Genomic DNA, 13,212 nt, shown 5'->3' with positions numbered 1-13,212 from the left:
GCCATCAATGAGAGAAGTGTGATTTCCCTTTTTTTAAACATAAACACTTGCCTGCTGTGGCTTGTTCCAGGTTTCTGCAATGGATCCCGACCAAGCAGCAAATCAAGCTGCCATTAGCTACTCCCTGCACGGGCAGGGAGCTGGCAGCGAATTCAGCATCGATGAGGGCACAGGTGAGATCAGAGCACACACCAGGCTGGACCGGGAGAAGCGATCCACGTGGCGCTTCCTCGTTCTTGCCACGGATGAGGGCGGAGAGGGCCTGACTGGCTTTGCAGACGTGATCATAGAAGTGAGGGACGTGAACGACAATGCACCCCTTTTCCTCTGTGTGTCGGATGGCTGTTTCACAGGCCTCATTCCTGAGGGGTCTCCAGCTGACACTCCTATCATGGAAATGACAGCAGTGGACCTCGATGACCCCAAGGCTGGTATAAATGCTGTGCTAACATACAGTATCATTCAGAACGTCAAAAACGAAATTAATTTGAACTTGTTCTCAATTGATTCAGTTAGTGGCACCATCTCTACAGTGCTTGGGTCCCTGGACCGTGAGAAGGAAGACAAATACCTAGTGGTGGTTGAGGCCAGAGATGGAGGAGGGCTCACTGGGACAGGCACTGCCACTATTTTGGTGACTGACGTGAACGATCATGCTCCAGTCTTCCTGCAAAGGATCTACACAGCATTTGTCTCCGAGAATGCGAGTATTAACACTGAGGTGGCAGTGGTGTCTGCTGTGGACAGAGATGAGGGAGAAAATGCCATGGTGACATTCAGCATCGTTGATGGGGACAATGACCGCAAGTTCTCCATAGAGACAGATGAACTCAACAACTGTGGGTTTATCCGACTACGCAAACGGGTCGACTTTGAGAAGCCTCATGAGAGGGTATTCAATTTGACTGTGAAAGCAGAGGACATGGATTTCTTCAGCATCACTCACTGTGTGATTTATGTGGAGGACTCCAATGATCATGCTCCTGTCTTCTATCCCCAGTTCTATGAAGTGGCTGCACTTGGGGAAGATGTACCAGTTGGCACCAAAATTATTCAGGTTTCTGCTGTGGACTTGGATTCTGGCCTGAATGGGAGGTTTTCTTTCCACCTGCTAAACAAGTCCGATCCAGGTGGCCAGTTCTCTTTGGCTAGTGATGGGTGGCTGATGGTTGCAGGATTGCTGGATTATGAGACGGTGGCTCAGTACCAACTCATTGTGATTGCCACTGATATGGGACAGCCCCCTCTGACTGGCAGTGCCACTGTTTTGGTGACTCTGCAGGATGTAAATGACAATGGGCCAGAGTTCGAGGCACATTATAACCCAGTGGTCTGGGAAAACACAGCTTCTCCACAGGTTGTCCAAATGAATGAGACCTCCACACTGCTGTATGCCAAGGATCGGGACACTGCTGTGAACGGAGCCCCTTTCTCCTTTCGCCTCCTCAGTGATTTGGATAGCCTGACCAGCTTCAGCCTGCAGGACCTCCACAACGGCAGTGCCGTGCTCACCGCCCTGCGCACCTTTGACAGGGAGGTGCACAAGGCGTTCCACCTGCCCATCCTGATCACAGACAGCGGGATCCCGCCCATGAGCTCCACCAACACTCTGACCGTCAACATTGGGGACCAAAATGACCACCCGCATTCTGCTGGCTACATGGAGTCTCTCATTTACAGCTATGATGGTAAATCACTCCCTGCTGTTTGCTTCCAAGTGTGGCACAAGGCCAAAAGAGGCAGCTTTAAGTTTTACAGGAAGACTCTGTCCTGTTCCACGTTAGCTGTTAGTAGAGGTGCTACTGAAGTTTGCTTAAACCCCAACAGAGAGCAGTAGGTATGTGGGGCACAGGTCTCTGGGCCGCTTGATTTGTAGAAGAAAGTGAGCCAGCCTTGAAGAAGGAGCATAACTGGCTGCTTTTCTTGGCACCTTTCTGTCAAAATCTGGTTTCAGATACAGTTTTTCAGCAGCATTAGCATATGAGGGGAGAAAAAATTACCAAAGTTCATAATGTTGCTGAGAAACGATGAGTCTTAATGCTGAGAACCTTTTTTCTCCTCCTTAAACCCTTTTCCTTCTCCAGACTGCATTGAATTTTAATGAATATGCTTAAACTGAACTCATATGTAAACTGCTGAAACATTCATCTAAGTCTTCAGCTGGAAGATGCTGTTATGGGGGAATTTTCTGTGAATGCTGGCTGCTCTCTGGGAGAGAAGCCTTCTTTCCCTTCTTGCTTTGGCAATTAGGCAGCAGTATTCTTGTGATTTGGTGCCCCCCATAATAAGCCCATCAGGAAAATAAAACACACAGGTAAAAATATTTTGGGATGCTTGCATCCATGTTGGCTCAGGGCATTCCTTCCTCTTCTACTCTGCTCTGTGTCGTATGGTTTGATAGCACATTAAATAGATTATCTGTTGTGGCACATTAGGAACTACTTCTGAGTAGATGCTGTTTATTTGTACTGAAGCCTTGTACTGCCTGTTGCATAATTACTCCAGTTCAGCTTCTTGTTAAATTGAAACCAAGTCTGTTTCTGTTTGCTGAGAAACTCTGCCTGTAGCTTAAATACCAAACATTTTCATTCAAGCCTGAATTCCATTTTAGTTGTTTCTTCCATTGGTACATCGGTTAATTTCTGAGAGGGACTATTCAAGACCTCAGATCTTTGATTAATTAAAATATAAAGGAGAGACAGAATCAAAAGGCTACTATCACATTGTATGTTACATTCATATCCTGTGGGAATCAAACACCAGGGCATCCTGCATACTGTCTCCTGCAAAATATCCAGTGAATTTTGCCACAGTTGCTAGAGGTACAGTTTCCTCTCCTTGCATTCAGTTCCTCGGTTGTCAGGGTCTGTGCTGCTCCTTGTCATACGGTGAACTCCTGCATTTATCCTTTTTGTGTATCCTTGATTCTTTACCCAGTAGGTTTATGAATTCAGAAAACTATTTCCTTCAGAAGTAAGGAGGAACCTTTCCTTCAGAAATAAGTTTTGTAAATCCAGAAAATACTAATTTGTCAGTTTTGCTGAGAGGATGCAAAACAAGCAGAACACATACTGCTTTTCATCTCACCCCAGTCTCACCATTTACTCAAAATAAGCCTGGCCACTGTATTTTGGGCATCCTCACTATCTTGCTGTAATTTCTATCTTGCTGTAATTGCTACTGTTTTTGCCCTTTATAACCCAGTCTGCATTTTGGTTTTTTGTCCTGCCAAACACCAATTCCTGTCTAAATCACTTTGTAAGATGGTTGAATAATGCAGATAAAATAGTGAAAATTCTCAGAGGTGGCTTTTCTTTTTAAATTCCCATTGCTTTTCATTTCAGTCACCTGTGGAATGAAATCTATGTAGTCATACAGCAAACATGTGACAATCAGGGCACCATGTAGCATTTGCAAACCAGTGCATATCTCTTAGAACTCTCTTGAGAACTACCACAACAGTTTTTGTAGAGGTCTTAGGCTTATGACACATGTGCTTAGACCAGAACATGTCTGTGTACATGTGAGAGCTCTGACTGTGCCACTTGTGTGCTATGTTGTTCCAGGTATTCTCCCAACGACTGTGCTAGGCCAGGTCAGTGCCCCTGATGCTGATGACTGGGATCGCAAAATCTACCAGTTTGAAGGGAAGACATCGAGGTATTTGGAGAGAAAAATGGAAGTTGCATAAATTTTATGGGAAAATTGAGCACATACAAAAGCATAGCAAGTTTTTACACTGACTCTTTTTTGAAAACATGAGTATAAAATCATTTTGTTGGTTAGATACTTCAGTGTGCAGATCTCCAAAAGCCCTTCTGAGTGTGAGGCTGCAATAAATAACACTGCATGCCTAACCAGTCTGCTGCCCATTGCCTCATGGGCCAGAATTCTGAATTCCTGTTCAGTCATTCTCACAGTCTGTATCAGTGAGCCGCTACAGGAAACATACCTACTAACTTCTAAATTCCTTCATCCAAGTTCCTGGTGTTTCCATGTCACCATTGGTTTCAAGACCTTTTTTATACTAGATGTACAGACTTGGGAGTGTCTGGAGTGTGACTGGAGCTGAGATGTCCATGTGCCATTCAGAGGTTTTGACAGAGGTGTCACTCTCAGTGAATGTATCTACACTAGAGTTTGCAATATTTCCAAAGTTATGGCTATTGCAGCTTAAGTTTTCCTACACAAGTTAATACAGCATAGTAGCAGGACAAAACCTTCATGATACACTGGTGAAGAGTCATTAGAAGCCACAGGAGACAATGTAAAAAAGTTATGTTCTGCTCTGTCCCTTCATGAGAGAACACATCTGCTTTCTTTGATAAATAGAAAGTGGTTCAGAAAAACCACCAGTGATGATAATTAGTACTTAGCTTTTGAACTTCTCATAGCTTGTTCCTTGGCTTAACTCTTATTACAGGTACTTTATCCTTAATGATAACTCAGGTTTGCTGACTATTAAAGAAGGAACCCCACCAGGAACATACAACATAAGAGTTAGAGTCATTGATGGAGTCTGGCCAGATGTTATCTCCACTGTAAAGGTTATAGTGAAGGAAATCAAAGATGACGCCCTCCGTAATGCTGGTTCTGTACGAATAAAAGGTAAGCAATGTGCTCAAGTACGGTCTAGGTCTGCAATGTTCCTGCTGTGATATTTTGAATTCTGCTTAGAATGCTCTTAGACATGGGATGAGAATTAATAGTTTTCCAGGTTAGGATTTGAAAATGCATCTTTGCATGGTCCTCTGATGCTGCATGTGAAGGGGCACCTATGGAGAAAATAGACAGCAAGGAAAAGTTGTCTGATTTCTATACCAACTTTTAAAAAACCAAGCAAATTATATTCAGAAGAAAAACTTTATTTGAACAAGTGTCTGCCCAAAAATCACCAAATCCTTTCAACCTTTGTGGAAAAGTAAAATCTTCTTAAACATGTTTCTGATTTTAAAAAATAATTTAAAAAAATTGGAAATCAATAAAAGTCTAAAAAGTTTCAGAACACACAGGTTTAGCAGAAGCAAGCACGGAAAATTTCAGAGCCTAAAAATTACTCCTGAATTTGCAGTTGAGTCCATTTTCTGCAACCTTATGATTTATTCTGTGCTGTTCCTCTCTTCTATTGCTACAACAGTTGCAAGAAATGGGTGTCAAATTTTCAACTGCTGTTACAGGTATCACACCAGAGGAGTTCATATCCCAGTCCCCTGAAAAACAAAGTAAATACTACCAGATGAAGAAGCTGCTTTCAGAAATTATCTCAGTTCAACTGGAAAATGTTCACATTTTCAGTGTACTGAATAGCCCGAGTCCAATCCGAGGGGTTGATGTTTGGTTTGCAGTTTATGGTCCACCTTATTATAAAGCAGAAAAACTTAATGGCAATGTAGCAGCTTCCAGAGCCTGGGTAAGTATCCATCCTGTGTATGAAACCACAGCATCTTCTCATTGTGTCTATTCAGGTAATTCCCATTGCCTAGTGGATGTGAACAATTAGAATGATTGAGAGAGTAATGTGTGATAGTTTTAAATAGATAGCTTAAATCAGTAAAACCAAACAATCCTTTTGCACTTATACTAAAAGTTTCAAATTCTAATGTTCTGAAAGCCAGACTCTAAATACAGATTAAGTCACCTAAACACAATAAGCTTTTAGGACTGTGAACACATTTTTCCTATTGAAAAGACTGTAAAACACTATATAAAGAATGTGTTTGGCCTTTCTACATGATGCCTTAATGTTTCAATTTTAATTCTCTAGTTGAAACTCCCAAACCAGCCAAACATTTCAAGGTTCTAGACTTAAAAGAGCAAAGTGGTAAAAGAGCCACTCTCCAGTACAAAACCAGTGGAATATGTGTTTAAAATTTAGTAAATTTCCTTTCCCTTTAGCAAAAAAAAACCCCAAAAGTAAAAACAACAAAACCACCATTGAAAAGAGTTAAATTATTTGCTCTGTTGGAAACATGTTGGTGCAGAGCTGTACGAACTCATTCTTGCCAGGAAAGATATTTCTTCACTATCCAGTGCCAATTCCCAGTATCTTTAAGTCAGAAGTTCAGATTAAAAATATAGTTTAGATGCTGTGTAAATAATGCATCAGAACTATTAGTGATAAAAAATTTATCCACTCAGTCTCTAATGAATATTGACAGTATTTTTGCCCTTGAAATGCTTATTCATGCTGTAATTGACTTACACCAAGGCTTTGGCCTTAACAGATGCCAGACCGAGCTGCCTTTGGCTGTATAGGGTGAGGTAGACATTGGAAGGAAATTGCACAGCAAGCAGTTTTGCAAAGAAATAAGACTTGGGCTTTTCATTGCTGTCATTGGTGAATTATTGGAAAAGTCAGATGAATGCAACTAATTATTCTTCTTCAGCTGGAAAGTATTCTGGACATAAATATCACCCAGACTGGCATTGATGAGTGTGTGACTGCAGACTGCACTCACAGCAGCGGATGCATCAGTAAGCATGAACAGAACCATGTACCAACCATAACCACAGCTGGAAGTGTTTCACTGGTGTCTGTGACAGTCCTCAGTCATGCTGTGTGTGGCTGTGCTGCTCGGGAGAATCCTCATCTTTCCTGCTCCTCATACCAGACAAACCCGTGTCTCAATGGTGGCACATGTGTGGACACTGATTTGGGCTACAGGTTGGTAAAGCTCCATAAGGTGTGCAAACACAGTGCATGTAGGAGTGCATACTGTAAGGAGGATGAGTCAAAGCTGCAGGAACCATCAACTGCCTGTCTTCCCACTGTGGCAAATCTAAGTTTTGTTATGCTTCACACACATGTCTTGCAAAAGAACCTCTATTCTCAAGTACATATATTAGGTACATACTTTTTATGTTCAACATAGTCTCCAGGAAAACCTTGGGAACATTCCAGGCTGCACTAGTTCCATTAATGGCCCCCTGCAAAATGCTCTTAGTTTGTGCAGCCTGCCTTAAACATTTTAATGCTGCTAAATGTTTTATCACATCTCTTATGTCACTTAATAACCTCTTCCCCATATTTCTTGCCTTATTTGTTTCTCCAAAAATGAGATCTCATATATAATATAGTATAAAGATGAAAAAAAAAATTATAGAACTGTACTAGCTCAGAATTAGCCTGATCCCATTCCAGAATGTGGCTTCCAGCATGTTTGCTTAAAAATAATCATCCCAATATAGGAAAGCAGAAACACTGGCCAGTGTCTTCATAGCATCCTTAGCAGAGGTGAAAGGACTCAGACTGAAGCTGCAGAAGCTCTTGTCACGCTAAAGTTTTTATTGCTACTCAGGTAGAATCAGACAGTGAAATTTTGCTGCCCAGAAACTCTAGGTAGGCTCTGTTGCCTATCATTTGTTCAGCTCTCAGGTTTCTTTGCTTTTGCTCCATTTTCAGTAGTTTTGGGTGTCATCTTTTCCTGCATCCTAGCCCCATCATTCTGCTCTCAAAGGTACTAGCAACCTATGGGAAACAGAAACTCAGAAATAGGAGCCCAGCTGATCTCCCTTCCTGTCTCTCTGCCCATTTCTGTTGTTCCTTTGGTTTCCCACTTACAGGTTCTGTTACTGTCACACTGTGGCTACTTTTTTCTACAGATTATTAAGGAAAGAACTCCAAGTGTCTCTTGTTTGATAGTGTAAAAGAAATAAACTAGCAAGGATCTTGCAATAAACGCAAAGAAGTCAAGATTTATGACTGCCACATCCCACTTTTTCTGGGTGATATTTCCTTCCCACACCCTTCCTGAGGAGACTCTGATTGGACACAAGCAGAATTTCTTTCCCAATGAGAATAATCAACCATTGTATTAATCTCCCCAGGGAGGCTGGTTGGTTGGCTGGTTGGTTGGAGGTGGTCTGCCCAACAATGGACACTACCAGGATGCTAGGCCATCTTGTCTAGATCATTCTTTTGCCAAGAAAAGTTGGACCAAATTATACTTGAGGCCCATTCCACCTGGCATTCCGTGATTCTGTGATTCCTTTGCTTTTCCTGTCAGCATTACAAAGTCTTCAGACAAGCTGATAATGAAGTGAAAAACATGTTTTTCTTTTTTTGTGCTGAAGATGTAAGAGGTTTTCATGGGCTTTATATATTACAACAGGTCCATCATTTACTCACAGAATATCCTTGCATAGACATAATTTAGCCTAAATTTATATTGTGTTTGTACAAACAAGTCAAAACAATTTTTGACAGAAGTTTTGCTAGTGCTTTACCTGTACTATGACCTAGGGAACATGGAGTCCTATGTTCAAAGTGGAGAGTCCTGTTCTCAGAAGAGATCTTTGTATTTTCTGTTTGCATGGTAGAAATTTGCTTTTATTTTTTATTAAATAGATGCAAATGTGCTGCAAAGTTTCATGGACCAGACTGCCAGCAGACAAAACACAGCTTCAGAGGCCATGGTTATGCCTGGTTCCCTCCTCTTCAGCCCTGCTTTGAGAGCCGCATCTCCTTAGAGTTTATCACTGAAGTTGCTGATGGCCTTCTGTTGTACCATGGACCAGCAGCACCAGGGCAGCCTGGAGAACAGGAAAGCTTCCTTGCTTTAGGTTAGCACCTCATAAAGTATTTGTGTTTATGTGAAGGTGAGATGCTACTTAGTTCACAGGTTTGGGGTTTTATTTTAAAAAAGGCTCAGAAAGTTACTTCTGGAGAATAAGGAGAATGCACAATAGTTTGCCTAATTCATATCTTTGTGTCATTGTTGGAAGCTGGACTTTTTTTAAGCTGTCTAAAGATCTTCTCCAACTAGATCTAACTGCAACAGTAATTTCAGCTTCATTTGAATGGGAACATGGTTACTGCATATCCAATAAGAGTCTTTCCTTTGCAGAACTCTCTGGTGGTGTCCCGTCTCTGACTGTGAGCCACAGCTCTGGTGAGCTTTTCCTGCAGCTGTCACAAAAAGTTAATGTTGCAGATCGCCGCTGGCACAATATTAAAATTATAAATGATGGAAAGGCAAGTGTAAATATGACACAGGCAGTCCTGTGTAAGCATTAATTTATTTATCTAGTTATTCCTTCCAAATCCTTCCTCCCTTCTGTAGAACTCAGTCAATCAATTTTCCATCATCTCTGAAATGGCAGGGGTAGGAGTTTGTCAGTTTGGACATCCTCTTAGTCTTGAAGCAGTGAAGCAAAAGAAGGCCTGGAGAAGTCTGATGCAGTTATGAAACTGGCCATGATATTTCCTTTCTTTAGTTTTCCTGCCTGCTGCTTAGACAACAGAGTTGTGATAATCCAGGGGCTAAATGCTTGCTGATGTGATTGGGTGAAATATTTGTACTTTATCTGAGTGAGAAGCCCTGCCCCAGCAAGAGACTTTAGATGTGTAGCACAAAGGAGGTAGATGCACTTCTGTGTACAGGGAATATCTTGCTGATACAACACTGCTGAAGGCATCTGCTAGGCTGCCCCTTCTCTCCCACATAAGACAAGCCAAAGGGCAGGTCAGGATCTGGGATGCAGCCTGACAGACCTTCTGCTCTGTTAGGTTATCTCTCTGTGTTCTGATCTTGCAGAAAACTCCAAGCTCCCTCTACTCCTATGCTCCCTCTACTATGCCAATGACTTGGCATGGTCATGGCAGAGTCAGACCTTTCTTTTAGTTACATGCCACGTGCAATAACTTTCCAGATTAGTATGTGGAGTATTTTATTATTTTAACAAAGTTTCATGCACTGTAATTGCTAGTTACTATTCTATCTTCTGAGAAGTGAAAGAAAATATGGAATTAAAATATATGCATGTCTCTGGATATAATTGTTTTAAATAATGCATTTTTCTAGGAAGTGAAGCTGATCCTTGACAACTGTTTGAATGTCTCAGTTAGAGACAATGGCAGTGTCACTAAGAAGATTTCCCAAATGGATCTGTCTACCTGTGAAGCCTCTGGAGAGATTGTGGCATCTCAAAGGTAAACAAAAAGCCAAAACAACAAACCAAAACAAAACAAACCCAAAACCAACCAACCAACCAACCAAACCTCCCCCCCCCCCAAAAAAAAACACAACAACAACAACAAAAAAAAATTGAAACACAACTACTCAAATGAGCTACAGAAAAAGGTGGGGGTGGGGTGGTAAAATCAGCCAAGCTGTTGTATTTTGCATGGCACTAATTCTTTCTTTCCCTCCCTCCTCTCCAGCATGGGAAAGCTCTTCAGTGGCCATCAGCCCCTGCAGCTGGGTGGAGTTAAGACCTTGCCTTACCGTGACTCCCAAAGGCACTTCAGAGGGTTTGTGGGCTGCATACGCAACGTCATCGTTGACAGTAAGGTAGGGCCACAGACATCACTTTTGGGTTTACTGCTGGTAATTGTAACCACCTGCTGTGATGGTTTTCTTTGACCTTTTCCAGGTCTATGATTTAGAGCACCCTGCAGAGTCCCTGAACAGCGCTCCAGGCTGTGTCCTTATGGATGAGATGTGTCAGAGTGGTGGGATGGCCTCCTGTGGCACCCATGGCAAGTGTGTTGGTGGCTGGGATTTCTTCCACTGTGACTGTTCCCCAGGATATGCTGGATTAGCATGTGAAAAAGGTACTGCAAGGGAAAAATTTATGGTGAGGATCTGTGGGAACAGCATCAGACCCTCTGTTCCAGTGTTCAAAGTCATCCTGCCATGACTTCGAACTGAATAGAATAACAACAGCATGCTGTACTCTGGGAAAGATTTAGATCTTCAAAGATGTAAAGATCCTACTAACTCTTGTTAAATAAATATAATGTCACAGATGAGGGTTGTGTTTAGAGCTGCTTTATTTTGCAGGGTAGGAAAATGGTCAGGTTGTTTTGTCATTTTTATCACCAACTTATTTCTCAGTGGTGAAAGGGGAAATACTCTGCATTGTGCCTTTTCCCTCTGCTCAGGCTGATCACAAAATGAAGTTTAATGAACATATGAAACCTGTGGGCATAACCCTCTTGTTATCTTCAGACCCCATTTCCCATTTGTGAAATGGTGATAATTGCATTTGCATCTGTCATTAGAATGAATTGCAAGGTGAGCAATGCCCCTAGACCACAGCAGTGGGTGTATGTGGGGGCATAGTATCAGGCTGCCTGCACCAAATGTGTTACCCTGTACAAAGCCACCATGAAATATGTATCAGAGAACAAAAGTTTCCCGTGGTGGATAATGAAAACCTCTGAGATGTTGTAAGAAAGTGGAAAATTTTAGCACAATTAAAAAACATAGGAAATAAATTATTTAACTCCTAGTAGCCCACATCCATGTTTGGGGTACAGGGGATATACACTTGAAGTTGCCTTTGTCCTCTCTATCTTAAAACCTTCATCAGCCAAGCAGGAATCAGAAGTGAGTGACAGATGTTTATTGGGACTTCACGGGCCTCTAGGTACAAGGTACAGACAACGTGGTTGATCATAACAGTTTGTAAAGAGCACCAGTGCCTCGTAACTCTGGGGGCTTTTGTTGGAAGAGAATTGTCCCCCTCAGTCCTGTAGTTTGACTGAGCTACAGGTGAGGATGAGCAGCAGAGAGCAGCTGGAAAGGAGTGCTTACAAGCTAGTGTTGGATCAATATGTTGGAATTAATGAACAGGACAATGGTGCATTACACATATCCTTTCAGCTCAATGCACTTAATTTTCCTTCTTGTATACAGAACAATAATACCCTATGCAGGCAGCCAGACCCTCTTTTCTTTGTCCATCTGCCACACAAGACCTAAAAAGTTTGACAGTAAATTACTGAGTGCAAGGCCTGTCTGTCCAATGAGGGGGAAGACTGGAATTGTAACTGGCATGGTCTAGGCCTGGAGCATTCACTGTTTAAGGTTTGCTCATAATGACCAAAAAATTGGTTAATATAGTTAAGCTATTTGTATTACAGACAGATATACTGGTTTATAAACATCTGCTTGGATTCAAATCACACTCTGTTTTGCATTATTTTTAAATACTGCTTCACAAGCCCAGCTGCTGTATTGGTTCTACCCCTCATTACTGTGGGACAAACCAAGGGCTCAGAAAGCAGTTGTTCAAAATCTGTAAGTCATATCCTGATGTAACAGAAAAACTTTGATTGGCACCAGCTTCTTCTAATATATTGGGCTGCAAAATGCTGGTGTGCAGCTGGTGCTTTATGCATGACTGTGACATTCTCACAGCAAGGAGCAGACAGCTGAGGACAGGAGTCACTGGAGCATCCCAGGAAAAAACATGCCTGCTCATCAGCTAGAACCTGTAGCTGCAGAGACAGTGAACCGGAAAGAACTGGGTTAAGAAAAATAATGTTGGGGGGAAACCTAGAGGAGAAAAGAAAACATGCTTCAAGAAAGGAAAGAGAGAAGACAAACAGTGAAAGGAAAAGAGAGTGCAGAAATTAAGTCTCTTGATCATTTGATATTTCATGTCCTGGGAACCAAACTAAATGCCCCAGGATGAGCTGGGTACTCTTTGGATTTCTACTTTCACAGCATTGACATCTGATGAGCTGTTGGTGACCCAGTGTCTGTCCTGTCTGTTAACTAACTTGAACTATCTCTTTATCTGGTGAAAAGAAATTTCTTTTTTTCAACTAAGCTTGGCCCAAAACAGATCTAGAATTGCTGTTAGCTAATTAGACTGAAATAGGTGCCTGCTCTGTAAGAGCATCAGGGCCTGGGTGGTTTAGTGGTGTTTGATTTCCACAGAAGTATGCAGTGCAACTTCATCAAACTCTGTGCTGGACCCTGGGCTCCTCAGAGGGATAGGAAACAAATAATTTCAGTACATTTTCCCTAGTTAAAATAGTAAACACTAACTTAATCTCCCTTGGTAGTTAAAAAAGTCCTGTGCCTTCCCTGAGGCTTTCTCTTGTGCCAACTGAAATGGGAAGTAAAGTGCATATTTTCTAACAGTAGGGGTTTTAACCACGGGACTAAACTACTGAAGGAAATATTTGATTCTTTTCTTTGGTTGGTTTTTTTGGGAGTTGTTTGGTTTTTGTATTTTTCAGATCAACATAAGCTACTTTCCTGGAAAATATGCTTCAGATCTAAAATAAACCCAAAGTGATTCGGGCACAGTGTAGGAGTGATTGGGTAGAACATATAGCTTGTAACAGGCAGACTGCAAGAGACAGTATCTAATTGTCCCTTTCCTGCCTAAATTCTGAATCCTCAATTTGTTGGTTTCCTCTTAATTCCCTTTGAAGTGGGACAGAGGTTGCTTTCCGATGAAGATACAATGAAG

The 13,212-nt window shown here is 41.8% G+C and overlaps 1 protein-coding gene across 1 annotated transcript in view; it reads left to right on the top strand.

Moving 5' to 3' along the window:
* LOC129124614 (neural-cadherin-like) overlaps positions 1–13,212 on the top strand; it is a 55,346-nt gene that overhangs the window by 34,900 nt on the left and 7,234 nt on the right. Inside the window, exons 18-27 of the mRNA XM_054639683.2 lie at positions 71–1,688; positions 3,567–3,660; positions 4,424–4,608; positions 5,178–5,410; positions 6,387–6,664; positions 8,348–8,562; positions 8,847–8,974; positions 9,804–9,931; positions 10,163–10,292; positions 10,375–10,555. Of these exons, the coding sequence (XP_054495658.2) occupies positions 71–1,688; positions 3,567–3,660; positions 4,424–4,608; positions 5,178–5,410; positions 6,387–6,664; positions 8,348–8,562; positions 8,847–8,974; positions 9,804–9,931; positions 10,163–10,292; positions 10,375–10,555 (3,190 nt within the window). The remainder of the gene's footprint in view (positions 1–70; positions 1,689–3,566; positions 3,661–4,423; positions 4,609–5,177; positions 5,411–6,386; positions 6,665–8,347; positions 8,563–8,846; positions 8,975–9,803; positions 9,932–10,162; positions 10,293–10,374; positions 10,556–13,212) is intronic.

The sequence above is a fragment of the Agelaius phoeniceus genome, chromosome 1 (genome assembly GCF_051311805.1).
Source record: "Agelaius phoeniceus isolate bAgePho1 chromosome 1, bAgePho1.hap1, whole genome shotgun sequence".
NCBI classification, from domain to species: Eukaryota; Metazoa; Chordata; class Aves; order Passeriformes; family Icteridae; genus Agelaius; species Agelaius phoeniceus.
The sequence above is the reverse complement of the archived record's forward strand: the minus strand, read 5'-3'. Positions and strand labels throughout refer to the sequence as shown.